This window comes from Nerophis ophidion, linkage group LG24 (genome assembly GCF_033978795.1).
Source record: "Nerophis ophidion isolate RoL-2023_Sa linkage group LG24, RoL_Noph_v1.0, whole genome shotgun sequence".
Lineage (NCBI taxonomy): Eukaryota > Metazoa > Chordata > Actinopteri > Syngnathiformes > Syngnathidae > Nerophis > Nerophis ophidion.
The window spans coordinates 27176935-27203609 of record NC_084634.1 but is presented as its reverse complement, the minus strand read 5'-3'; the positions used below and the strand labels follow the sequence as shown (position 1 = coordinate 27203609).

At 41.9% G+C, this 26675-nt stretch overlaps 1 protein-coding gene across 4 annotated transcripts in view; it reads right to left on the bottom strand.

Annotated features, from left to right (window-relative positions):
- Window positions 1–26401, bottom strand: part of reps1 (RALBP1 associated Eps domain containing 1) — a 32198-nt gene extending 5797 nt beyond the window's left edge. Inside the window, exons 1-15 of one of the 4 annotated variants that reach the window (XM_061886402.1) lie at window positions 25603–26401; window positions 15239–15362; window positions 13100–13329; window positions 12795–12957; window positions 12580–12710; window positions 11582–11744; window positions 11445–11508; window positions 6908–7062; window positions 6559–6680; window positions 6117–6197; window positions 5298–5385; window positions 4998–5099; window positions 4663–4723; window positions 4242–4440; window positions 3958–4152 (exon numbers count right to left, since the gene is read on the bottom strand). In XM_061886402.1, coding sequence (XP_061742386.1) covers window positions 3958–4152; window positions 4242–4440; window positions 4663–4723; window positions 4998–5099; window positions 5298–5385; window positions 6117–6197; window positions 6559–6680; window positions 6908–7062; window positions 11445–11508; window positions 11582–11744; window positions 12580–12710; window positions 12795–12957; window positions 13100–13329; window positions 15239–15362; window positions 25603–25755 — 2031 coding nt within the window. In that variant the 5' untranslated portion in view covers window positions 25756–26401. Of the gene's footprint in view, window positions 1–3957; window positions 4153–4241; window positions 4441–4662; window positions 4724–4997; window positions 5100–5297; window positions 5386–6116; window positions 6198–6558; window positions 6681–6907; window positions 7063–11444; window positions 11509–11581; window positions 11745–12579; window positions 12711–12794; window positions 12961–13099; window positions 13330–15238; window positions 15363–21947; window positions 22112–25602 lie in introns of those variants that run through there. The other 3 variants (XM_061886401.1, XM_061886404.1, XM_061886403.1) reach the window with 3 other exon arrangements.
- Window positions 26402–26675: the final 274 nt, after the last annotated feature.

Below are 26675 nucleotides of genomic sequence, written 5' to 3'. Positions count from 1 at the left end.
CCGATCATTACCTTATAAAATTCGAGGTTCAGACGCATGTTCGTCAAACTAATAATAATAATAACTGCTATAGCAGCCGCAACATTAACATGGCCACAACGACAACTCTTGCTGACCTACTGCCCTCGGTAATGGCACCATTCCCAAAGTATGTGGGCTCTATTGATAACCTCACTAACAACTTTAACGACGCCCTGCGCGAAACCATTGATAAGATAGCACCACTAAAGTTAAAAAAGGCTCCAAAAAAGCGTACACCGTGGTTTACAGAAGAAACTAGAGCTCAGAAATTATTATGTAGAAAGCTGGAACGCAAATGGCGCAAGACTAAACTTGAGGTGCACCATCAAGCATGGAGTGATGGTTTAATAACTTATAAACGCATGCTTACCTTAGCTAAAGCTAAATATTACTCAAATCTCATCCACGGAATAAAAACGATCCCAAATTTTTGTTTAGTACGGTAGCATCACTAACCCAACAAGGAACCCCTTCCAGTAGCTCCACCCACTCAGCTGATGACTTTATGCAATTCTTTAGTAAGAAAATTGAAGTCATTAGAAAGGAGATTAAAGACAATGCGTCCCAGCTACAACTGGGTTCTATTAACACAGATACGACTGTATATACGGCGGATATTGCCCTCCAAAATAGTTTCTCTCGTTTTGAGGAAATAACATTAGAGGAATTGTTACAACGTGTAAATGGAATAACACAAACAACATGTTTACTTGACCCTCTTCCTGGGAAACTGATCAAGGAGCTCTTTGTATTATTAGGTCCATCAGTGCTAAATATTATAAACTTATCACTTTCCTCGGGCACTGTTCCCCTAGCATTCAAAAAAGCGGTTATTCATCCTCTTCTTAAAAGACCTAACCTCGATCCTGACCTCATGGTAAACTACCGACCAGTGTCTCACCTTCCATTTATTTCAAAAATCCTCGGAAAAATTGTTGCGGAGCAGTTAAATGAAGACTTAGTGTCTAACAATCTATGTGAAACCTTTCAATCCGGTTTCAGGGCAAATCACTCTACGGAGACAGTCCTCGCAAAAATGACTAATGATCGATTGCTAACGATGGATTCTGATGCGTCATCTATGTTGCTGCTCCTCGATCTTAGCGCTGCTTTCGATACAGTCAATCATAATATTTTATTAGAACGTATCAAAACACGAATTGGTATGTAAGACTTAGCCCTGTCTTGGTTTAACTCTTATCTTACTGATAGGATTCAGTGCGTCTCCCATAACAATGTGACCTCGGACTACGTTAAGGTAACGTGTTGAGTTCGGTGTTAGCTTTCACTGTTATGCTGATGACACCCAACTCTACATGCCCCTAAAGCTGACCAACATGCCGGATTGTAGTCAGCAGGAGGCGTGTCTTAATGAAATTAAACAATGGATGTCCGCTAAATTTTTGCAACTGATTATCGGTCCTGCTAGACACCGACCTCTATGTAATAATAAAACTCTAACACTTGACAACCAAACAATTAAACAAGGCGACACGATAAAGAATCTGGGTATTATCTTTGACCCAACTCTCTCCTTTGAGTCACACATTAAAAGCGTTACTAAAACAGCCTTCTTTCATCTCCGTAATATCGCTAAAATTTGCTCCATTCTGTCCTTTAAAGACGCTGAGATAATTATCCATGCGTTTGTTACGTCTTGCCTCGACTACTGTAACGTATTATTTTCGGGTCTCCCCATGTCTAGCATTAAAAGATTACAGTTGGTACAAAATGCGGCTGCTAGACTTTTGAAAAGAACAAGAAAGTTTGATCACATTACGCCTATACTGGCTCACCTGCACTGGCTTCCTGTGCACTTAAGAAGTGACTTTAAGGTTTTACTACTTACATATAAAATACTACACGGTCTAGCTCCATCCTATCTTGCAGATTGTATTGTACCATATGTCCCGGCAAGAAATCTGCGTTCAAAGGACTCCGGCTTATTAGTGATTCCCAAAGCCCAAAAAAAGTCTGCGGGCTATAGAGCGTTTTCATTTCGGGCTCCAGTACTCTGGAATGCCCTCCCGGTAACAGTTCGAGATGCCACCTCAGTAGAAGCATTTAAGTCTCACCTTAAAACTCATTTGTATACTCTAGCCTTTAAATAGACTCCCTTTTTAGACCAGTTGATCTGCCGTTTCTTTTCTTTTTTCTCCTATGTCCCACTCTCCCTTGTGGAGGGGGTCCGATCCGATCCGGTGGCCATGTACTGCTTGCCTGTGTATCGGCTGGGGACATCTCTGCGCTGCTGATCCGCCTCCGCTTGGGATGTTTTCCTGCTGGCTCCGCTGTGAACGGGACTCTCGCTGCTGTGTCGGATCAGCTTTGGACTGGACTCTCGCGACTGTGTGGATCCATTATGGATTGAACTTTCACAGTATCATGATAGACCCGCTCGACATCCATTGCTTTCATCCTCTCCAAGGTTCTCATAGTCATCATTATCACCGACGTCCCAATCCAAGTCTACGACTAGATCTGACCAATCCAAGTCTAAGACTAGATCTGACCAATCCAAGTCTAAGACTAGATCTGACCAATCCAAGTCTAAGACTAGATCTGACCAATCTAATACTATGAGCATGAACTGATGAAGCTTACTGAAACATTAGCACCAGCCGCTAGACTAGAGCTGACCAATCTAAATTTTTGAGCATGAACTGATGAAGCCTACTCAAATGAAAGGCGAAACATCTTTAAGACAAATCAAACCGTTCAGTTGCATTCTATACATTAAATAAATGCAATCAAAAGTCAGTTTACAACAGAGAATATGGGAACCACTCTATTCTGCCTATAAATGCCTTAAAAAACATCCAAACACCTTTATATTCATGATGTAAGTATATATGTAATGTAAGAATGGGCACATTAATAACATTTAGTATTTAGGTATTTTGCTCATTTTAAGCATACGCGGCGCATTAATTTCAAAAACGCATTGCTACATTTGTTGTATTACTCAATGCAGATTTTTTGAGACATCAAACATGATAAAACATCACTTACTGCTGTATAATGTCTGCTGTCATTATGATGCCAACTGCTAGAATGTTAAAATATTCCCGTTTAGATGAAGAATGACTCATAATCCTCGCGAAGAAACGGGGGGTGAAACAAAGCGTCTTTTCGTGTCGTTCTTGCCATTCCTTGGTCTAAATTGGCTGTAAAAGTGTACCAACTTGTCGGAATATGTCCTCCTCCTTCCACTCTCCAGGTCAGAGACATGATTTAAATCTACCATAAAGTTTGACGAGCAAGGAAACGAGGAAGCAGCTGATCAGTCAATCATGTGTACATTGGCAAGGAAGCTTGTAATTACGGCGCTGCTTTGAATAGTTTGTCTGCATCAGCGCCTAAAATAACATCATCTCTAATACTTGGTTAATATTCAAGTCACAAAATTTAAATGGAGTAATTTTGGCGGTTTTTGGATGTTTTTTATTTTGCTCCACTTTAAGTGGACTTTTATTTATGTTTATTAACGAGTTAGAATACATTAAAAGAAAAATACATCCGTTGTGTCTTTAATAATGATTGTCAAAATTTCCAAACAGTCCAGTTCCCCTTTAATATAAAATGCTTATTACTGTATTGACCCAACTAGACAGCGATATTCACTAACTCGAGAGAAGAAAAAAAAGGTCTCAAGATTTACGACATAAAAGGAAACCATCAGTTGGGGGACAAAAAAACCTCTCCCCAAGCTTGTCAGAGCTTTTCTTTCTGTCACACAAGCAGGTACTGAGAAGGACTTGTCTTACATTTTGGGTCATCTAGACCTACTCCGTTTTGAACATGTTGTAATGAAAATGTAAAAATGTGACGCATAATTTTGAAACTGTATATATGTTCAAATAAAACTAATCTGAATCTTATACTCTGATCAATACAGTACTTAGCATCAGTTAGGGATGGCACATAAGCACTTACCTGTCCAGGATCACTGTGCTTGTCGGCCTCTGGCAGACTGGAAGGCTGCTCAGATGACGCAAAGGCCTGAAAATGACTGAAATCTGCAAAGTTGGGTTGCTGGGGAATCTGCTGGGGAGACGTAGCTGTGAGCGTCGTCCCTGCTCCCGTGGCACCCTCAGCCTCGGTGCGCTGACTCGCGTGCGGTAATGATGACTTTGGAGAGACGACAAGCAAGTGATAGATCTGTGTTTCTGTGTGAATAAGTGACAGACAAGTGGGGCGGATTTTGTTTTTTGTCTCACCTGTGTGGGAAGCGGTCGGGGAGGCACTGCAGGCGGGAAAGCTATGGCAGTTGACGCCTGCTGTCCTGCGGCAGATGTCGCGGCGAAGGTGCGGTTCATGTCCAGAGATGAGGACCGGGAGTGTGAGGGATGAGGGCGGGGCGGAGGGGGAGGCGGGGCCACAACTTTAAGAGCCTCGGGAGATGCGCTCGACTGAGACCTGAACATGGACATTAAATAAGAGCCTTCAGGGAGCCCAAACCTTCACAATTTAAACACCTATCATTAAAGTAATTACTGAAACAAGACTAAATGTCATATTGAGGCAGAATCTCTTTGGGACCTGAAAGAAACAATATGTATTACATGTATTCTACAAAACAAACCACCAGCTGATTTGATAGGATTTCACAAAGATAAAAATAATAGTGGTAATATTTACCTTTGCCTTGCAGTTGGCTCCTGGTCTGAGGCAAAGGAGTCCGAACTGCTGTAACCATCACCTTTATGGAAATAAGAACAGCTTTACCACATAATAATGGTCAGGCTCTTACAGTACATACCATTGAATATGACTTAATTTCATGTCACTAGAATAACCCTTTATTAATGTAAAATTGTGATAGGAACACCCTCATCTTTTTTAATAGTCAAGTCTGTGCTCCTATCATGAATCCCACAGACAGAGACTTTACTTAACCACAATTGCTGAAATGTTTTTTGTTGTACAACAAATAATATTTATCATGGGATGCTATGATGTCGTCATTTACTGACCTACAGCATTTGCGGGTACAAACTTCATGGTAGCAGGTACTTTGGCTTCTTCAGATACTTCTGGTGGTTTGGCCAACAGTGGACTGGTTGGGTGGTTGTGTTCTATGGATTGGGAAATTAGGAATAGAGGCAAATAGATTTTGCTTGCTGCAAATATTACTCAGACAACACTATTATGGTCTTTTTGGGGACGTTGCAAACCCATGGATGACATAATATCAAATATTTCCACATTAAATAAATCAAAGAGGCAGATATCAATGGAAAATCTTGCATAAATGCTAAAAACTAGTCTCTCACCACTGCCAGTTCTCTTTAGTTCCATCTCCTGCATGTGGATCTTACTGGGGGTCATTCGGATGGGAACCGGGTGGACGATAGCCGTGTCCTGCAGTACAATGAAGAGGAGTCAAAATTGTCAAAAGGGGTTGGGGGAAGCACATGGCATATCATTACGTCAATGCATGAACCTCTCAGAGAAGATGGTTATCAATACAATTCGGTGATGTTCCAAATTGGAACTAAAGTGAATGTGATTATAATTGCATTATTTTCCTGTGTTCAAGTTTGCTCTGTGTTGTGCCAAACCATGTCGGATTCCTAACGTATAGAAAGCTTAGTCTTAAGTGATGGCAGTGACAGCGGAAAAAAAAAAAGGCTTCCCTCCATCCATCCATCCATTTTCTACCGCTTATTCCCTTTTGGGGTCGCGGGGGGCGCTGGCGCCTATCTCAGCTGCAATCGGGCGGAAGGCGGGGTACACCCTGGACAAGTCGCCACCTCATCGCAGGGCCAACACAGATAGACAGACAACATTCACACTCACATTCACACACTAGGGCCAATTTAGTGTTGCCAATCAACCTATCCCCAGGTGCATGTCTTTGGAAGTGGGAGGAAGCCGGAGTACCCGGAGGGAACCCACGCATTCACGGGGAGAACATGCAAACTCCCATAAAAGCTAATATCCGAACACTGCTCAGTGCCGTTTGAAAGAACCTCATGCCCAGGCATAGGCAGACAAGTAAAGGGAGACAGAGAACAATGCAGAAATGTTCAGGGTGGGTTAATGTCTGTTCCATTAATGGTGAAATCATGCATGCTAAGTGATCGACTTACAGGGTCAGCTGGTGCAATGTTAGAGTCAAATTGGGTCAGAGTTTGTGAGCTGGAGGAGCGCTCGCTAAACGTCTCCCATTGCTGCAAGGAGACAGACGCACAGTGAGAAGAAAAAAAAAAAAAAGAATGTCAGTCAGCCAGTGCAGTGAAATCACACATTCATCATCATCTGTCCAAGGCACTAGCAAGGCTGTGGCATCATCAATCATCCAGAGACAAAGTGAGCTCATCAGCAGGCATAGAAGCAAAACCATATAGTGGCACAACTGACTTTGAGAAACAATAGGCCACCACCAATCACAGCAGAAGAGGAAGCACCTAATAATCACAGATCATTCCAATAACCCAGATTCAATGCCAATCAATGGATGGTTAAAATGAACCCGGAAAAATTAGGTGAATCAAATGTAATTCTTAATGTGTGTTGTGTGAATGTAGGAACCTCATTGCTCTGATTCATCTCTGGCCAGGCCTGGTTAAGCGAGGGCATGGAAGGAGATTTGTTGGGCGTCACTTCTGCAGGGGAGGCCGAGAAACTGACGTCATCGCTCGGCTCTGGGACTTCTGCAGACCACAAATAAGACACGGCTTAACTCAATACAGCTGTGATCAGTTTTCCGAATAGCTTACAACAAAAAAGGCTCTGACAGAGGACGTGTATAACTGCGTGCGGAGTATCAAAAACGGCCATTGCTAAAGAATGGAATGTGTACAGCACAAACTGCACAGTTGAAGTTCGGTGTCGAAAAGACGGGGAAAATAATTTAAGTACAAAGCATGAAGCTGCCAACCTGCTGAGTCATCTAGGTCAATCAGCTTTGGCATCAAGCTCTCCGGCAGCTTCTCAGGAAGGTCATAGCCGTTCTTCCTGGCTACCACCAGGTGGAAAGCGGCACAAAATTCATCAAGAGTTAGCGCTCCATCTTTGTCAAAGTCGGAAAGCTCCCTGAAGACACAGCGGGAAAAAAATAAGTTATTTGACCTAGTGGTTGATTCCAAAATCTATAGTGTTGATGGACTTTTCACTAAAAAGTTAAAGGGGTACTGCACTTTTTTTGGAATGTTGCCTATCATTCACAATCTTTATTTAAAAGAACACATGTTTGTTTTTGATGCATTCTAAATACTAAAGAAACACGATGAAAACTTGGCTTACAATGGAGTCTATAAGAGCCGCACTATCCTGCTTTTATTGCCCTTAAAATAACATCCAAACACCTCCATTGAGGTTTTAAATAAATACTGTAGACATAAATATAATGTAGTAACAAGCACATTTATAATAATCTTTGATATTTTCGTATTTTGATCATTTTAGGAATAAGCAGCGCACTGATTTAAATAATGCATCACCACTTTTGCTTTTTTTTCCAACTAAATCACTGATTCAAACTCTCTGCAAACTTTGTGATACACAAACATATGATAAAACATCACATACTGTACAATGTCTGCTGTCATACCAATAGAATCCTATTACATTACCATTTGGATGAAAAATTACTCATAATGATCACAGGCAAAAAGAGGAGGAGACCAAGGATCTTTTTGTGTCGTTTTTCGCCTTCCGGGTCCAAATTGTCTGTCAAAGTGTACCAAGTTGTCGGATTAGATTATCATCCCTCTACTATCCAAGTGAGAGGCACGATCTATAGTCTACAATAAAGTTATACGAGCAGGGAAGTGAGAAAGCCGCTGATCGGTCTATATTGTCAACATAGGCACACATGGTTGGGATAACTGTGTCGCTATAAATAGATTGTGTGCATTAAAACTTCTAAAAACAATATAACCAATACTTGGTTAATATTCTAGTTACAAAATTTAAATGGAGTATTTTTGGGCAGTTTTGGAAAGGTTATTTATTATGTTTTATGAGCGGAATAAATAACCTCCCATTGGCTGTTGTAAGTGGACTTTTATTTACCAGTTAGAATGCATAAAATAAACACATCTGTCGTCATGTCTCTCATAATGATTGTAAATGATAGACATCAATCAATTCCTTTGTTGTCATTGCCATAATAACAAAAGTCATACATGTCAACATGATTTTGTTGGAGCTTGGTCAATCAGCATAGGAATTGCATTGATGTGCAGGTTGACAATAGCTTTCATTAGCATTGTAAAGAAGACAAATAAGGGGGGGGAGTCATGTCTGAAGAGTGTTATGTCGATGTTGCAGAAATGCAATTATTGAGGTGGTGAAGAGTGAGGTATTAAGATGGACGGGGGCAGTAAAGGGGCAGGCTGTTCATTTAGCAGTCTCACAGCCTGGTGAGGCAGGACTGTGACATTCTGGTGGTCTTGGCGAGAATCGATCTATACCGTCTTCCAGAGGGTAACAGGTTGAAAAATCCATGTTCGGGTGGTGCCTGTCCTTCAGGATATTGCGTACCCGCTTTAGACAGCGTGCAGTGTACCTCTGGGAATATTGTCCCTGTAATTTTCCCCGCCATTTTAACCAATCGCTGGTGGGCCTGTTGGTTCGCTTTAGTGCAACTAGCAAACCAAAAGAAAAACCCGTATGTTAGGACACTACTGATAGCACAATTGTAAAAGTTGACCATTATATTTTGCGGAATGTTTGCACATTTTACTTTCCTGAGAAAGAAAATATGTTGTTGGGCCATTCCGACTGTAAAAGCAGTGTTAATGCCCCAGGATAGACCATCTGTTGTGGTAACACCTAAAAATTTGAATAGTTTGATCCTTTCTACAACCTCGTTATTAATTAAGAGTGGAGGGTGTTTTTCTGCTCTTTTCTGCGGAAGTCTATAAATAATTCCATGGTTTTGTTAGTGTTAAGAATAAAGTTGTTGTTATCACAGCATGAAGCCAGACGTTGCACCTCTGCAATGTATGCCGTCTCATCGTTATTGCTAATGAGCCCCAGCACCATGGAGTCCAACGAGGTTGGATGCTGAAGAGGCTATGCAGTCATGTGTGAGGAGGGTGAAGAGCACAGGGATTAGCACACAGCCCTGTGGGGCACCGGTGTTGATAGTGAGTGTGGCAGATATATGCTCGCCCATTTTCACATACTGTGTGCGATTGGTTAGAAAGTCCAAAATCCAGATACAGAGGATAGTGTTCAGACCAAGGTTGTGAAGCTTGGATCTGAGTCTGTTTAGCCTAATTGTATTAAATGCTGAACTTAAAGGCCTACTGAAATGAGATTTTCTTATTTAAACAGTGATAGCAGGTCCATTCCATGTGTCATACTTAATCATTTCGCGATATTGCCATATTTTTGCTGAAAGAATCTAGTAGAGAACATCGACAAAGTTCGCAACTTTTGGTCGCTAACAGAAAAGCCATGCCTTTACCGGAAGTCGCAGACGATGACGTCACCCGTTGATGGGTCCTCACATCCTCACATTGTTTTTAATGCGAGCCTCCAGCAAAAAAGAGCTATTCAGGTCGAGAAAACGACAATTTCCCCATTAATTTGAGCGAGGATGAAAGATTCGTGTTTGAGGATATTGATAGCGACGGACTAGAAAAAAAAAAATCAAGTTAAAAAAAAACGCGTTTGCATTGGGACAGATTCAGATGTTTTTAGACACATTTGCTAGGATAATTCTGGGAAATCCCTTATCTTTCTATTGTGTTTCTAGTGTTTTAGTGAGGTTAATATTGCCTGATAGTCGGAAGGGTGTATCCACTGGTGTGTTGACGCCAGTGTCTGATGGAAGTTGACGGCAGCTGTACGGACGGCACAAGCTCAGCTGATCTCCGGTAAATGGCGAGTTTTTACCACAATTTTCTCACCGAAAACTGCTGGTTGACAAGTGGTCGGGATCCATGTTCGCTTGACCGCTCTGATCCATAGTAAAGTTTCGCCTCTGGGAATTTTAAACAAGGAATCACCATGTGTTTGTGTAGCTAAAGGCTAAAGCTTCCCAACTCCATCTTTCTACTTTGACTTCTCCATTATTAATTGAACAAATTGCAAAATATTCAGCAACACAGATGTCCAAAATACTGTGTAATTATGCGGTTAAAGCAGACGACTTTTAGCTGTGTGTGTGCGCAGCGCTAATATTTCCTAACAGTCTGTGACGTCACGCGTACACGTCAGCATTCCGCGATGTTTTCAACAGGACACTTCGCGGGAAATTTAAAATTGCAATTTAGTAAACTAAAAAGGCCGTATTGGCATGTTGCAATGTTAATATTTCATCATTGATATATAAACTATCAGACTGCGTGGTCGGTAGTAGTGGGTTTCAGTAGGCCTTTAAATCGATAAAGAGCAGCAGTGTGTAGGCGTTTTTCAGCTCAAGATCTTCCAAGAGTCTATGGAGTACTAAAGCAATAGTGTCTTTGGTCGATCGGTTCTCCCGGTATGCAAACTGATATGGATCAAGGGATGGCCCACTGGGTGTGAGTTTTCCTTGCCCTTATGTGGGTTCTTCCGAGGATGTCGTAGTGGTTTGTACAGTCCTTTGAGACATTTGTGATTTAGGGCTATATAAATAAACATTGATTGATTGATTGATTGATTGATGGTGGTATTGCCTTTTATCTGCGTTTCATTATCAGCCTCTCCATGCATTTGAGAGGTATAGAGGTGAGTGCTCCATGTCTCTAATCATTTAGACATGAGATGTTGCCCCATTTGGGGATGAGAATTTTTGTGGCTGCTTTAAAGCAGGGATGTGACAAATTGAAAATGGAAACAAAGACATATGTCAGTTCATCCGCGCAGTGCCTAAGCTCATGGCCCTAAACGCCATCAGGTTTGACTGCTTTCCTTGAGTTGATGTTACGGAAGTCTCACTTCCTGCGGACAGGACCAGTGTCGTCAGAGGAGAGGGGCGGCAGTGCTGTCTAATTCAACAAAAGTGCAGTTCCCCTATTAGATGCTTATTACTGATACAATTGCAATTAGGTAGTCCAAACAATGGGTAAATCACATGGGTGTACTCTAGTGACGAAAAGTCCCTATTGGCTTTTGTTTCCACAGTAGCATAATGTTGGCAAAATGACGCTAGCTGTGTAGAGTGAAATTATACTAGCAAAAAGTGTAGGACTCCTACCACAACAAAGAATCTGATATGCTTAACAAATTGCAGCAACGGAGAGCACCCGACAAGTTTGTTCTGTATACTACAAGAAAAGCTTTGTTTGAGGAAAGTACATCATGTGTCCTTTCCAATTCAATCTCGCTGTGACGATACACTGTTAACAAATTGTCAGACAGCTGCATGTCTAAGTCCCTATTTACTATACCGGAACAGTAGATCATTTATTTTGGTAGTAATCCTAAATTGTGATGATAGGCAACACAAATCCATTTGCAGTGAAACATTGCAGACTCACCAAATGTGTGACAACTCTAAAATGGGCAGTTTGGATTTGGTGAAGAACTCTTTCGCTGCTGAACCTTTGTAAACATAGAAACAGAGAGGAATTGTTTTAATGTTTCACAGAAATGTGTGCTTTCCTTTTTTCCCTACCAGGTATAAATCCAGTGAGATCGGGCTGGATGGTTTTGAACTGGTTGATATAATACTGTCTCTGTTCATCCGTGATCTTCCATGGATCATCGTAACCGCTTGACTGTCGCTGGAGCTCATTGGTCGCTGCTGCTGAGGCCACTGTTCGTACCGTTGTGCTTTCCTGCGGAACATGACATAAAATATTTTTTAATCATTTTTGACTTTGTTTTGATTCTCGTGATGAATTTTTACAGTGGCACCTCGTTTTTAGCAAACGCCATTTTTTGTGTGATATGGTTTTCGTAAGCCTATTTCATTTATCGTACGGCCAAAAATTGCCGCAACAAACTAGTCAGTACGCCCGCTTTTTATTCCATGCAACAGGTACTCAAACAAACAATTCCTCACGTTGGTGAATCAAGTTTCTGTGAAGAATGGATAATGGTTCTTTTAGAATTGGGACATTATACACAGGTAGTGGCAAGGGAAGCGTTTAACTTGTGTGGTTTAACTTGCTCATAGAACGTACACAAAAAAAGTGAACAACTCCAGTCTTGTTACTTTGTGTTGAAGAACGGTCTATCAAGAACTGTGCTCCCTTCACTGACCATGCACTCCTTTAAGATGAGGCGTTCAAACCAACTTAAGCGAAAAGTCTTTCAGACAGTTTGTGCTTTTTTATCAAAATACCCCCCCATTCCAAGTTCTGGACTTTGCTCAACAAAATAAGAAACACTATTGAATATCTGTGTTGTTCTCTCCTCTCCGTTTATCGCCTGTCTTCCCCAACCCAATTTTACGTATTCTTCATTGTTTTCTACGGATAAAATAGCATTACTGCCTTCTCTATAAGATGTGTTTTGTGTTACTAGGATTTGCATAATGCTTTATAGGAAAAATGTATTCAGTTTTTGTCGAACCTTTTGGAACTGATTACTAACAAAAACGAAGTTACCACTGTATTTTACTTATTATAGTAATATGATCCCGACAACACCACGGTAATGCTTTCCCACCTGTACTGAGGAGGGGTGCACTGTCGGGATTGTGCTGGATGGTGGCGTGTCAGCTGTGAAACTGACCCAACTTTCCTGTCCTGGCAGAGGAGGTGAGTTTGACGGCCATACCCCATCACCTGACACTGGACCTGGCACATCAATTGCATTACACATATTAAGGGGTATTTATACCTTTTTTTAGACAAGGTTATTTTATTCTTTGGTTGTATTACCAGCTTGTTGATCCCGGAACTGCGTCCACACAGCTCCCGAAGGTTGCGCCGCTGGTGTTCTGTCTGCATTTCCACCACTGGGCTGCCGCTTGTGTTTTCTCCACGAAGGAGGGGAGGTAGGTGGGGACTGGTGAGGGGAGACTACAGGGGATGTTGGTTCTGTCTGCTAAAAGATACAAGTCACAAAAAGACCTTATTACAGCATGTACCTTAGTGTCGCTCTTTCTTTTGTTTACTTCAGGTGGCTAAAAAAAAAAAATATCAAAGCGGAGGATGACAAAACACAGCGGCTACACATAACACACCTGTGTTTCTATGCTGGGGGCCATCTGCTGAATGGTCTCATGCACAGGATGGGTGCTGGCTGAAGGGGGGACCTTCTTGTTTTGGTGGCCCCTGCCTGGAGGTCGAGGTATTAATGCGGTGGCAGAGGCAGGGTACAAACCCTGGCTGTCTGGGTCTTGATACAGCGCCACATGTCTCGCCTCTGCCTCGTTCTTCCCAACCACAAACCTGGGTAGTGGGAGGTCCTTGACTGCAAACAAACACATGCGTCATTCTCTTTTTTTAATGCAAATATTAAGAAGACCGTAATGCTCTTTCAATATCCGCGTTTTTGCGGAAATTTCACGTCAGTACTCGACAGTCCAGCAGCCACCACTGGTCTCCAACAGCACCAGAAAAAGATACTAGATTTGTTGCTAGTCGTTTAAAAAAAAAAAGTTTAAAAAAAAGTCACTAAAAGAATTGGAGAAGTCTCAAGAAACTTGAAAAATCCTCAACAAAGTACATTGTACAATAAGGAGCAATATGTGAAAAATAGCGCAAAACGATAAGAACAAATTTATTTTAATATGCATCAAGACTGATTATGCAAAATGTATAATGACATCATATTGACCACACCCCCACAGTATATTGGCAAGCTGGGGGAACCCTGTGTGAATAGATTTTTTAATTTATTGTTATTTTTTTGTCTGCCGTCACCACAGTATAATCCCATAATAGCAGCTCCCAAATATTAAAAATAATTTCTCAATTTTTAATAAAAAGTGGTAGCTGAGGTAGGCTCCAGCACTCCCCGCAACCCCAAAAGAGACAAGCAGTAGAAAATGGATGGATGGGAGTAGTAAGCATGGCGTAGTGGGTAGAGCGGCCGTGCCAGAAAACTGAGGGTTGCAGGTTCGCTTCCCACCTATTGACATCCAAAAATCGCTGCCGTTGTGTCCTTGGGCAGGACACTTCACCCTTTGCCCCCGGTGCCGCTCACACTGGTGAATGAATGATCGGTGGTGGTCGGAGGGGCCGTAGGCGCAAACTGGCAGCCACGCTTCCGTCAGTATACCCCAGGGCAGCTGTGGCTACAGATGTAGCTTACCACCACCAGGTGTGAATGAATGATGGGTTCCCACTTCTCTGTGAGCGCTTTGAGTATATAACAATAGAAAAGCGCGATATAAATCTAATCCATTATTATTATTATAATTATTATTAAGTAGCAAGTAGGATGATGCCACATCCTAATTGCTTATAAGACGGATGTCCTTCCTTTTTCCAGTTTTTATGATTTGTTTAGCAATGTTAGAGGTGCACCATGAACATTGGACAAAAAAATCATCGGGCCAATATGAGGAATTGTGACATTATACAGATAATAAAAAAACATAAGGAATGACTTAAATTTTCTTCTCTTCGATTACAGCACCAACAATTAGGGGAATATCTTAGCTCAAGGCAAAACAATCTTAGAGGGGTCCAATAATAACGATGCGTACCATACCATCTTTCATAAAGTCCCCTCATAGCTCTTTTTATTTGTTGTGAGATTTAGCTCATTTAGGCACATTAAGAAGAACATCATCAAATGAAGTCTGTAGCAATATTGCATAATATACAGGCACCTCTGGGCCTTTTTTGTATCTTAAAAAAACATTATCAAAGAAACCAGAGGTCACAAGTCATTTTAGAATGTTCATATTGCAATATTTAAGGGCAAGTACTTAATGTCTTAAGTTGCCACATCAACAACAAACAAAAAACTCAACATTTAAGTTTAGCCCATGGGTGCTTAACTGATGTAACTGTGTGTGTGTAAATGTGTGTGTGTAAATGTGTGTGTGTGTGTGTGTGTGTGTGTGTGACACAATGCTCATCTGTGGAGTTACATTACATGTCACACTTGTTGGACTGCTGCGACCAGAGGCTTTATGAACTCAAAAGTTCAATATTATCCAAAAGATGAGCTTCATCCATTTACAAAGATAATGCAAAGTTTGGATTGACACTGTCGTCGTAGCAGTAATGTTTTTATGGCGGTTTTAGTTGCAGTAGTTTGCAGCGCACTGAGAAGTGTCTGGCTTATTCTACCTCCTGGTGTAACTAAAGAAGGTAAATATTGGAAACACATCCACCTTTGCAAACTACAACCACTATAACAAATGTACCTGAGTTGAGACTTTCAACTCTGAGAGGCAGGCCGGACTGGGCGATGGCAATGAGCTTCAGGGCAATGTAGAATTGGCTGCGCCCGAAGTGACCCAGGCGAGTGGCTCCACACAGCTCTGTGATCTGTAAAACAAACACACACAAGGACGGATGAAAACATTGTCTTGAAGTTGAAACCTGAACCATTACAGAGTAAACATCAGATCAGATCCACAGTGAGGGTTTGAAGACAGATGAGCAGATAGTTTTGATGAAAAGAAGCAAATGTATGTACCGTATTTTCCGCGCTATAAGCCGCACCTAAAAATCACAATTTTTCTCAAAAGATGACAGTGTGGCTTATAACCCGGTGCGCCCTATATATGTATTAATATAAATATTTATTTTCATAGAGTTTAGGTTTCGCAACTACGGTAAACAGCCGCCATCTTTTTTCCCCGTAGAAGAGGAAGCGGCTTCTTCTTCTACGGTAAGCAACCGCCAAGGTAAGCACTTGCCCCCGTATCAGATTCATTTCATTTGTGTGTTTCTGTAAAGACGACCACAAAATGGCTCCTACTAAGAGACACACGTACAACGCAGAATTCACACTCAAGGCAATAAGTCACGTAGAAGAACACGGAAATAGAGCAGCAGCGAGAGAATTGAACATAAATGAATCAATGGTGCGTAGGTGGAGGAAGCAACAAGATGACCTGCGCCAAGTAAAGACGACAACACAGAGTTTCCGAGGGAACAAAGCAAGATGGCAACAGTTGGAGGACAAACTCGAACAGCGGGTTGTTGAGCAGAGAGCAGAAAGCAGAAGTGTCAGTACCATCACTATTCCAATGAAGGCAACAGCGCTAGCAAGCGAACTTCACTTGGATGATTTTAAAGGTGGTGCTTGTTGGTGTTTCCGGTTCATGAAAAGACACAATCTCTCCATCCGCACACGGACTACTATTTCACAGCAACTGCCAAAATACTTTCAAGAAAAGCTGGCTACTTTCCGCCCATATTGTAAAAATAAGATAGCTCAAAAAAAAGATCCGGCCAGGAAGGCAGGATTCATGGAACTGCCGGACAACAACAGCGACATTGACTCTGATGACTTCGATGACGTATTCACCCAATTTTTTAATTCAGACACCGAAGAAGAAGAATTGAAGGGATTTATGGATGAGGAATAACTTCTGAAAGTGAGCTTTAAATGTTTATTTTGTGTGCTGTGACATTAACGTTCGAGCAACGTTGAGTTATTGATGTTGCTATTGCTCTGCAATATTTTGAGTGTTACTATTGTTGTGATTGCACATTTGCGCATTATATTTTGAGTGTTACTATTGTTGTGATTGCACATTTGCACACTGGTTTGTATTATTAAAGTTTGACTGACCTATCTGACTGTTTTTTTGACATTCCCTTTAGCGCAGCGTGAGCGCGGCTTATGACCCGGTGTGGCTTATAGGTTAAAGTTTTTAAATATGCCATTCATTTAAGGTGCTGCTTATAACACGGGGCGGCTTATAGCGCGGAAAATACCGTATGTACATATGAACAAAACAGGAGCATGAAGCTCATAAGGATGAATTCCTAAGTGTTCAGGCCTGCCACAGTGGACTGAGCATTGTTTTTAAAGTTTGTTTGCTTTTTTCAACGCAAGTGTACGAAAACAGTACAAGTCATTTGAAGTCACTTTGTTCAACCATGACACCTGCTCTAGTTCTCACAGGCCAGTGTGCTTTTAAATCAGTGGACATTTTAAAGCTACACTACTTCAGTTTGTCCGCCATGACGTTTGACCTTGAAGGGGATGCTGAATGACAGACTGCAAACACCGCTGAGAGCCAAGAAGTCACAAGAATGAGCTGCTTTAACACACATGATATATATAATATGTGATCTGACCGCAATACAGTATGATTTATTTTATAGTAATCTTTATACAGCTGCAAGGAATTTGTGAGGACAATCCAGATACTAATATTTCCTTATAAATGTTGCACCAGTGGGGTATTTACTTAACTGCAGGAAGTACCAGGTGTGTATTAGGTGTAAGTAATATTAGGGCAGGGCGATAAAACGATACCAATACAATATCAGTAGAGAGTGCGTTGAAACGTTCCCCCTTCTTCGTCGGAAGAAAGCGGAAGTTGCGAAGCAAGGTCGTTTGCACCAAGGCCCTCGCTCTCTGGTAACCGAGCAATGCAGGAAGTCATCACTGATACGTGGAAGTGACACACTCGGCTAACAGCTAATCAACAGTATCAACTCCCAACTTTGTTTTTTGGCATGGAGTGACAAAAGAAAGTAGAACTGAGTGCTGCAAGGAGCAAATTGGTGATAAAACAGGAAAAAAAGGCACCGCGACAGTATGGTAGTTTTTTTGGATTTTCTAAAAATGAAGCGTAGTCAGACCAATGTGGTCTGTAAATCTTGCAAGGCACTCGTCCCCACCAAGACCGATAATACCATAAAACCGTAGCCACGCCCACCTTCGTCTGACACTAAACCTGCAGAAAATAGTTCTCAGGTTTCTCTATCATACACATTTTTCACTTTGCACTATTTGTTAGGCATTTCTTACAAGTTCCTTATCTTTGCACCTTCATTTTAAGAGATTACTGATAAGTGTTCAATGTGATTTTAGAATGGTTTGGTTGTGTTGACATTTCCTTGGCTGGTGGGATTATTATATGAGAAATATTACAATTTAAATTAACATTGTTTTCTCTTTGTCATCATTTCTGAGGGGTCATAAAAATATCAATAATCATCGATATCGACCAATATAAAACACTGACATCCTAGTACAGTTTTCAGCTATATCGCCGAGCCCTTAAGTATATACTTTGTATGTGTGCATGTTTTCACATTAATGTAATTAAATGTGGCAGACCGCCATGGCATTTATATTACCGCCACGCCTTGAAAATAAGTTGGTTTTTTACTTGAAAACAATTTAAAATAACATAATATTGTAACCCCCCCAAAAAATACACACCGTCCGACGCTATTTTTAACTTTTATTACCAATCTTATGATAAAAAGCACCATTCCAAAATGTTTTACCTCTCGTACACACACTTTCGTCTCCGTGAGTCCGCGCTTCCCTGTCTGACACACAACACTTTCTAACTCTCTACCAATCACTTTTCAGGCACGGACGATGTGTGTTTGCAAACATGGGAATAACTGACATCACATTCACACCACACAAACATAAAACATTACCACCAGCTGGTCGTTAACAGTATGAATAAATATATAGCTTATGTACGCAATATTGACAAGTGATGTATCAGAAACTTGACCACCAAAAAAATACTTTGATTGCCAAAATGTGCTACTGCACCCGAATATAAACAAGACACTTGCCACTGTCTGGTGTGTTGTCAGCATTTCTGCAATGTTGACGTAACTTAAATATATCCCAAATGTACCCATGCAAGCTACATAATGTGAAAATATTAAGAGGACAGTAGTGGCTTTTTAAAAGGGAAAGTTCAACTGGAACAGCGAAAAGTAAGTGTGACGTCATGCGTGCTGTCACAATTGATGTCAGCAAATCCAAAAATAATATTTTGCCTGGAAAACTGAGTCGAAAAGTGAGCTTTATCTTTCCAAATGTGCACATGTATTATAAATAACTATCAGTCAGCATATATATGCACCCAAGTTACAAACTGATGTTTTCCCCCAACATTCAAGTAAAAAAAAGTCACATTATTGAGCATTTGAAAAATATCTAAGCCAAACTTATTTTCAACAACCACCATGAGCTTTTTTCATCAATGCAGTGAGTCAGTCTATTGGTTAGATGACGGCAACAACCACAGCCTTCCTAATACTGCAAATCTCACATTTTTGGAAGAACTCAACGGAGATTGGGTAATTTTTTAAGCTTATTTCTTGCCAGCCAAGGTAGTACTTTAATGCCTTTTGTGAGAGCACTGGCCTGTGTAAAAATCACATGCTTCCTAAATACTGCAGAGTACTTTCTGTTGAGAAATTATATTTTCAAAAACTGGTTTGGGAGTTTACCTAAAGCAGACATATTCAACCCAACTTCCTTTATGATACAAGATGATCTGTCCGTTAGTGATCCATCCACAGTCCATATCCAACTGGTCCGCTGAGAGTAACTATGTTCAATTGGCAATAAAAAAAATAGATTAGGGTACTTATTGCTATCCATCCATTTTCTACCGCTTTTTCTCGTAGGAGTCGCGGGGGGCGCTGGAGATTATCTTAGCTACCATCGGGCGGAAGGCAGGGTTCACCCTGGACATGTCGCCACCTCATTGCAGGGCCAACACAGATAGACAGACAACACTCACATTCACACACCAGGGCCAATTTAGTGTTGCCAATCAACCTATCCCCAGGTGCATGTCTTTTGTAGTGGGAGGAAGCCAGAGTACCCGGAGGGAACCCACGCAGTCACGGGAAGAACCTGCAAACTCAACACAGAAAGATCCCGAGCCCGGAATTGAACTCAGGACTACTCAGGACCTTCGTATTGTGAGGCAGACGCACTAACCCCTCTTCCACCGTGATTGGACATAGTTATTTATTTATTAATGAATCCTCAAGGCCCGGCCCCACTTTATGGGGAACTGCACTTTTTTTTTTTTTTTCGCCTATAATTCGCGCTGTTTTTTCTTTTTTTTTTCATTTATTCTAAATTTGTAAAATACGGAAAGTACAAGGTGGCAAACAATGTAGCTAATGGGAGTACACTATTCCCCCCTTAAAGCCCTGTAAAAAAAACATCCAAAAACTGCCAACAATACTTTATTTACATCTCGTGACCTGAATATTAACCAAATATTGCAGATATTATTATAAGCATTAACGCATACAAACTATTTTATCTGCGCTGCATTCTGTTTTAGCTGCGCTGCTTTCAAAGAGAGCTAACTAGCTCATGCTGCTATATTGACATACTGAACTACAGCTGCTGCATTGCCTCAGAGTTGGTGAAAGTTAATTCTAGATTATAAATCATGCCTCTCACCTGGAAAGTAGGACGTGGCCATAAACCGAAAAGTTGGTCAACTTTGACATTCAACTTACACGAAAAGACGCTTGTTTGCGGCACTTTTTTTTTTTTAACCTGTGTGAGGATTATGATTCATTCTTCATCCTAACGAGGAGATATGAACATACCATCAGTCAGCATCCCAGTGAGAGCAGATATTGTACAGTAAGTGATTGTTTTATTATGTTCACAGTTTGAATTTCATTTTGGTGATTTAACCCACAATTCAAACCATTGATGCTGAGTGCCAAGCAGAGAGGTAATGGGTCCTATTTGTATAGTCTTCGGTATGACTCGGCCGGGGTTTAAACTCACAACCTACCAATCTCAGGGCGGACATTCCAACCACAAGGCCACTGAGCAGGTGTTTATTATTATTAAAGTAAATGTAAAAAAAAAAACATAACTTTCATAATATGTATCACAGGAAAATGATACTTATACCTCTTACCAAGACCTGTCCGATGATATTGGTTTCATTTAAATTAATTATTTCATAAAATATTACACACATACATAGATTTCAAAAGGAAAAATGCAGTTCTCATTTATGCAAGCAGGAAAAAGTGGGCAGTTAGGAATTTTAATGTGCATTTTTGATCATCAAATCTGCAGACCTATTACTATCATAACAGAAAAAACGTTTACGACGTACAATACACAGCAAGTTTAGCGTTGGCGAGCACTAACCGTTACATTACATAATTTTTTTTAAATACAGTTTGCGGTACCAACATTTAAAAAACTATACATTCATTGGTACGGAATGCTATCATGGACTGACACTCACATGAAATCGTTGCTTTTATAAATGTACAGTAGGTGGAAGCAAGGGTATTTCGACATCCGGTGATAGGAATTGCTGGAAATAGGTGGAGATGTATAGAGGGACATATTGAATAAAATAGATTCAAAAAATACATTTAATAAATTAAGTTAATAAATATACATAACATATATTTTAATTATGATTATTATTGTATATTATCATTATTTAATTATTATAAACCTTAACTTTCCTAATATTTATCACAGGAAAACGATACTTACATAACTGGAATCGTCTTACCAAGACCTGTCCGATGACGTTGGTTTCGTTGAAGTAAACTAGTTCTTAAAATATTACACACATTCCTAGATTTCAAATGAAAAACTGCAGTTCCCCTTTATGCAAACAGGAAAAAGTGGGCAGTTATGAATTTCAGCGTGCATTTTTGATCATCAAATTTGCAGAGCAATCACTATCATAACAGAAAACGTTTACGACATACAATACAAAGAAAGTTTAGCGTTGACGTGCACTAATCATTACTTTACAGTATTTTTTAAAAATACAGTTTGCGGTACCAACATTTAAAAAGCTATACCTTCATTTGTACAGAACGCTATCATGGACTGACGCTGAGATGAAATCGCTGCTTTTATGGATGTGCGGTAAGTTGAAGCATGGCTATTTCCACATCTGGTGATAGGAATTGTTGGAAGTTGTTGGGGATGTATTGAGAGCCAAATGGAATAAAATACATTTGAAAAATACATTTAATTAATTAAGTCAATAAATATACATAACTTATGTAGTCATTGGTATTAGTATTATACATTATCGTCATTAATTATTATACATCTTAACTTTCTTAATATTTATCACAGGAAAATGATACTTATCACTGAAATTGTCTCACCAATGATGTTGGTTTCATTTAAATTAATCCATCCATGTTCTTCCGCTTATCGGAGGTCAGGTCGCAGGGGCAGCAGCCTAAGCAGGGAAGCCCAGACTTCCCTCTCCCTAGCCACTTCGTCCAACTCTTCCCGGGGGATCCCGAGACGTTCCCAGGCCAGCCAGGAGACATAGTCTTCCTAACGTGTCCTGGGTCTTCCCCGTGGCCTCCTACCGGTTGGGCGTGACCTAAACACTTCCCTCGGGAGGCGTTACGGTGTCATCCTGACCAGATGCCCAAACCACCTCATCTGGCTCCTCTCGATGTGGAGGAGCAGCGGCTTTACTTTAAGTTCCTTCCGGATGACAGAGCTTCTCACCCTATCTCTAAGGGAGAGTCCCGCCACCCGGCGGAGGAAACTCATTTCGGCTGCTTGTACCCGTGATCTAGTCCTTTCGGTCATGACTCAAAACTCATGACCATAGGTGAGGATGGGAACGTTGATCGACCTGTAAATTGAGAGCTTTGCCTTCCGGCTCAGCTCCTTCTTCACCACAACGGATCGGTACAACGTCCGCATTACTGAAGACGCCGCACCGATCCGCCGGTGGACCTCACGATCCACTCTTCCCTCACTCGTGAACAAGACTCCTAGGTACTTGAACTCCTCCACTTGGGGCAGGGTTTCCTCCCCAACCCGGAGATGGCACTCCACCCTTTTCCGGGAGAGAACCATGGACTCGGACTTGGAGGTGCTGATTCTCATTCCGGTCACTTCACACTCGGTTGCAACCTGATCCAGTGAGAGCTGAAGATCCCGGCCAGATGAAGGCTTCAGGACCACATCATCTGCAAAAAGCAGAGACCTAATCCCGTGGCCACCAAACTGGATCCCCTCAACGCCTTGACTGCATCTAGAAATTACGTCCATAAAAGTTATGAACAGAATCAGTGACAAAGGGCAGCCTTGGCGGAGTCCAACCCTCACTGGAAACGTGTCCGACTTACTGCCGGCAATGCGGACCAAGTTCTGACACTGATCATACAGGGAGCGGACTGACACAATAAGACAGTCCGGTACCCCATACTCTCTGAGCACTCCCCACAGGACTTCCCGAGGGACACGGTCGAATGCCTTCTCCAAGTCCACAAAGCACATGTAGACAGGTTGGGCAAACTCCCATGCACCCTCAAGAACCCCACCGAGAGTATAGAGCTGGTCCACAGTTCCACAACCAGGACGAAAACCACACTGTTCCTCCTGAATCCGAGGTTCGACTATCTGGCGTAGCCTCCTCTCCAGTACACCTGAATAAACCTTACCGGGAAGGCTGAGTAGTGTGATCCCACGATAGTTGGAACGAACCCTCCGGTCTCCCTTCTTAAAGAGAGGGACCACCACCCCGGTCTGCCAACCCAGAGGTACCACCCCCGATGTCCACGCGATGCTGCAGAGTCTTGTCAACCAAGACAGCCCCACAGCATCCAGAGCCTTGAGGAACTCCGGGCGGATCTCATCCTCAAACCATCCATTTGCACGTTCGCACCAATTTCGAACAAAATCTCGTCTTGCGATATACAAAATTGCTCGCGCACAATGGAAATGACATATAATTTGCAAAGTGCGCGAGATTGGTGAAATGCTTAAAACACCACCGAGGAGCTTTTTAACTACCTCGGCAACTTCAGCCCCAGAAATAGTAGAGCCCACCACAGATTCCCCAGGCCCTGCTTCCGCATAGGAAGACGTGTTGGTGGGATATTAAATTAATTTTTTCTTAAAATATTACACACATACCTAATACCTAAATTTCAAAGGAAAGGGTGCAGTTCCCCTTTATGCAAACAGGAAAAAGTGGGCAGTTAAGAATTTCAGCATGCATTTTTGATCATCAAATCTGCAGAGCAATCACTATCATAACAGAAAACGTTGACGACGTACAATACAAAGCAAGTTTGGTTTTGGCGTGCACTAATCGTTACTTTACATTATTTTTAAAAAAATACAGTTTGCGGTAACATAATTTAAAAAGCTATACTCTCATTTGTACGGAACGCTATCATGGACTGACGCTGAGATGAAATCGCTGCTTTGATGGATGTACGGTAGGTGGAAGCATGGCTATTTCCACATCTGGTGATAGGAATTGCTGGAAGTAGTTGGGGATGTATTGAGGGCCAAATGGAATAAAATACATTTAATTAATTAAATCAATAAATATACATAACTTATGTAGTCATTGGTGGTATTATTATTATACATTATTGTCATTATAAATGTTAACTTTCTTTTCGGCTTCACGGTGGAAGAGGTGTTAGTGCGTCTGCCTCACAATACGAAGGTCCTGAGTAGTCCTGGGTTCAATCCTGGGCTCGTGTTCTTTCTGTGTGGAGTTTGCATGTCCTCCCTGTGACTGCGTGAGTTCCCACCGGGTACTCCGGCTTCCTCCCACTTCTAAAGACATCCACCTGGGGATAGGTTGATTGGCAACACTAAATTGGCCCTAGAGTGTGAATGTTGTCTGTCTATCTGTGCTGGAGTGGCGACTTGTCCAGGGTGTAAGTGAATAAGCGGTAAAAAAATGGATGGATGGAACTTTCTTTTCTCATAGTCATTGTCACTGTCACCGACGTCCCACTGGGGTGAGTTTTCCTTGCCCTTATTTTGGCTCTACCGAGGATGTCGTTGTGGTTTGTGTTGTGAATTGTGCAGCCCTTTGAGACACTGGTGATTTAGGGCTATATAAATAAACATTGATTGATTGATTGTATGTCTTTGGAAGTGGGAGGAAGCCAGAGTACCCGGAGGGAACCCACGCATTCACGGGGAAAACAATCCCGGGCTCGGGATCTTTCTGTGTGGAGTTTGCATGTCCTCCCTGTGACTGCGTGAGTTCCCACTGGGTACTCCGGCTTCCTCCCACTTCTAAAGACATCCACCTGGGGATAGGTTGATTGGCAACACTAAATTGGCCCTAGTGTGTGAATGTGAGTGTGAATGTTGTCTGTCTATCTGTGTTGGCCCTGCGATGAGGTGGCGACTTGTCCAGGGTGTACCCTGCCTTCCGCCCGATTGTAGCTGAGATAGGCGCCAGCGCCCCCCGCGACCCCAAAAGGGAATAAGCGGTAGAAAATGGATGGGATGGATGATTGATTGTAGCTGAGATGGGCACCAGCGCCCCCCGCGACCCCAAAAGGGAATAAGAGGTAGAAAATGGATGGATAGATGATTGATTGATTATTATTTATCACAGGAAAATTATACCTATCACTGAAATTGTCCCACCAATGATGTTGGTTTCATTTAAATTAATTAGTTCTTAAAATATTACACACATACCTAAATTTCAAAGGAAAAAGGGCAGTTCCCCTTTATGCAAACAGGCAAAAGTGGGCAGTTTTGAAGTTCAGCTTGCATGTTTGATCATCAAATCTGCAGAGCCATCACTATTATAACAGAAAACGTTGACGACGTACAATACAAAGCGAGTTTAGCGTTGGCGTGCACCAACCGTCCAAGAAAAGCTAACATTAGCCAGAAGAAGGTGTGTCTCATACTGCGCAGCGCTGCCAACTATATTAAAGCTACCGTTTCTAATCAGCCACTGAAGTTATTCCTGATATGAACATTAATAAGACATGATCGAGCAGGGACAACATGGGTCAAATATCTTACCTGCAGGACAACTTCGCTAGGTAGCTGGGCCGCCCGGAAAAGGTCAATAACTCTCCCATAAGAAGCCACTTTTTTGGTGTTGTCCGTGTCGCAGTAAACGAACAAATCCGAGTAATATTTCTGCTCGACGTCGCTGAGTGTTAGACTTTCCATCGCACCTCCGAGAGCGGACAAGCGGGCTGTGAGGATCCGAAAAAGGGCGACAGTTCAGGGAGCGCAACTTAGCTTGGAGCTAGCGTCGAAGATTAGCACTAATTATGTTGTCAAGTGGCGATGACAAGTTGCTGCCCTGCGCGTCGCCGAACTCTGACTGTTTATAACGAGAAGGGTCGGGGTTGGACGATAAATAAGGAAGGCTTTAACACACTTATTCACTTAGTTAACTTGTTGGGCCAAGGAGCCAACAGCTGGCTAGTTAGCCGCTATATCCTCTATCGAAGTCGGCGGCCACTACCGATAAAGGCTAACCAGCAAGTCGAACTCAAGTATCTCACGTTATCTCCCTTTTGGTCACGACAAAGAAGGGGTTCTTGCGTTTCGTCAGAGATTTAAAAAATAAAAATAAAAAATATTCTGCAGGGCCCGTTAGAAGTAAAGTTTCGGGCTCTTTCGGTTCCTTTCTTTGGTGACCATGGCCGCCATTCCTGCTAGCGCTGTCAACCGACCCCGGTAAATGGAGCGTTTCCGGAAAGGACTTCAAAATAAAGCAGAAACAATTTGAGCGTATTTTCTCAATAAGAGCACGACACCTAGTCAAGTGGCGCTAAGTTACATCCATTTAATTTGCTACCGTTTGTCCCTTTTGGAGTGGTGGGGGGGTGCTGGAGCCTATCTCAGCTGCATTCGGGCGGAAGGCGGAGTTTATTGATTGATTGATTGATTGATTGATTGATTGATTGATTGATTGATTGATTGATTGATTGATTGAGACTTTAATTAGTAGATTGCACATCCATCCATCCATCCATTTCCTACCGCTTATTCCCTTTCAGGTCGCGGGGGGCGCTGGTGCCTATCTCAGCTACAACCGGACAGAATTAAGGCGGAGTACACCCTGGACAAGTTGCCACCCC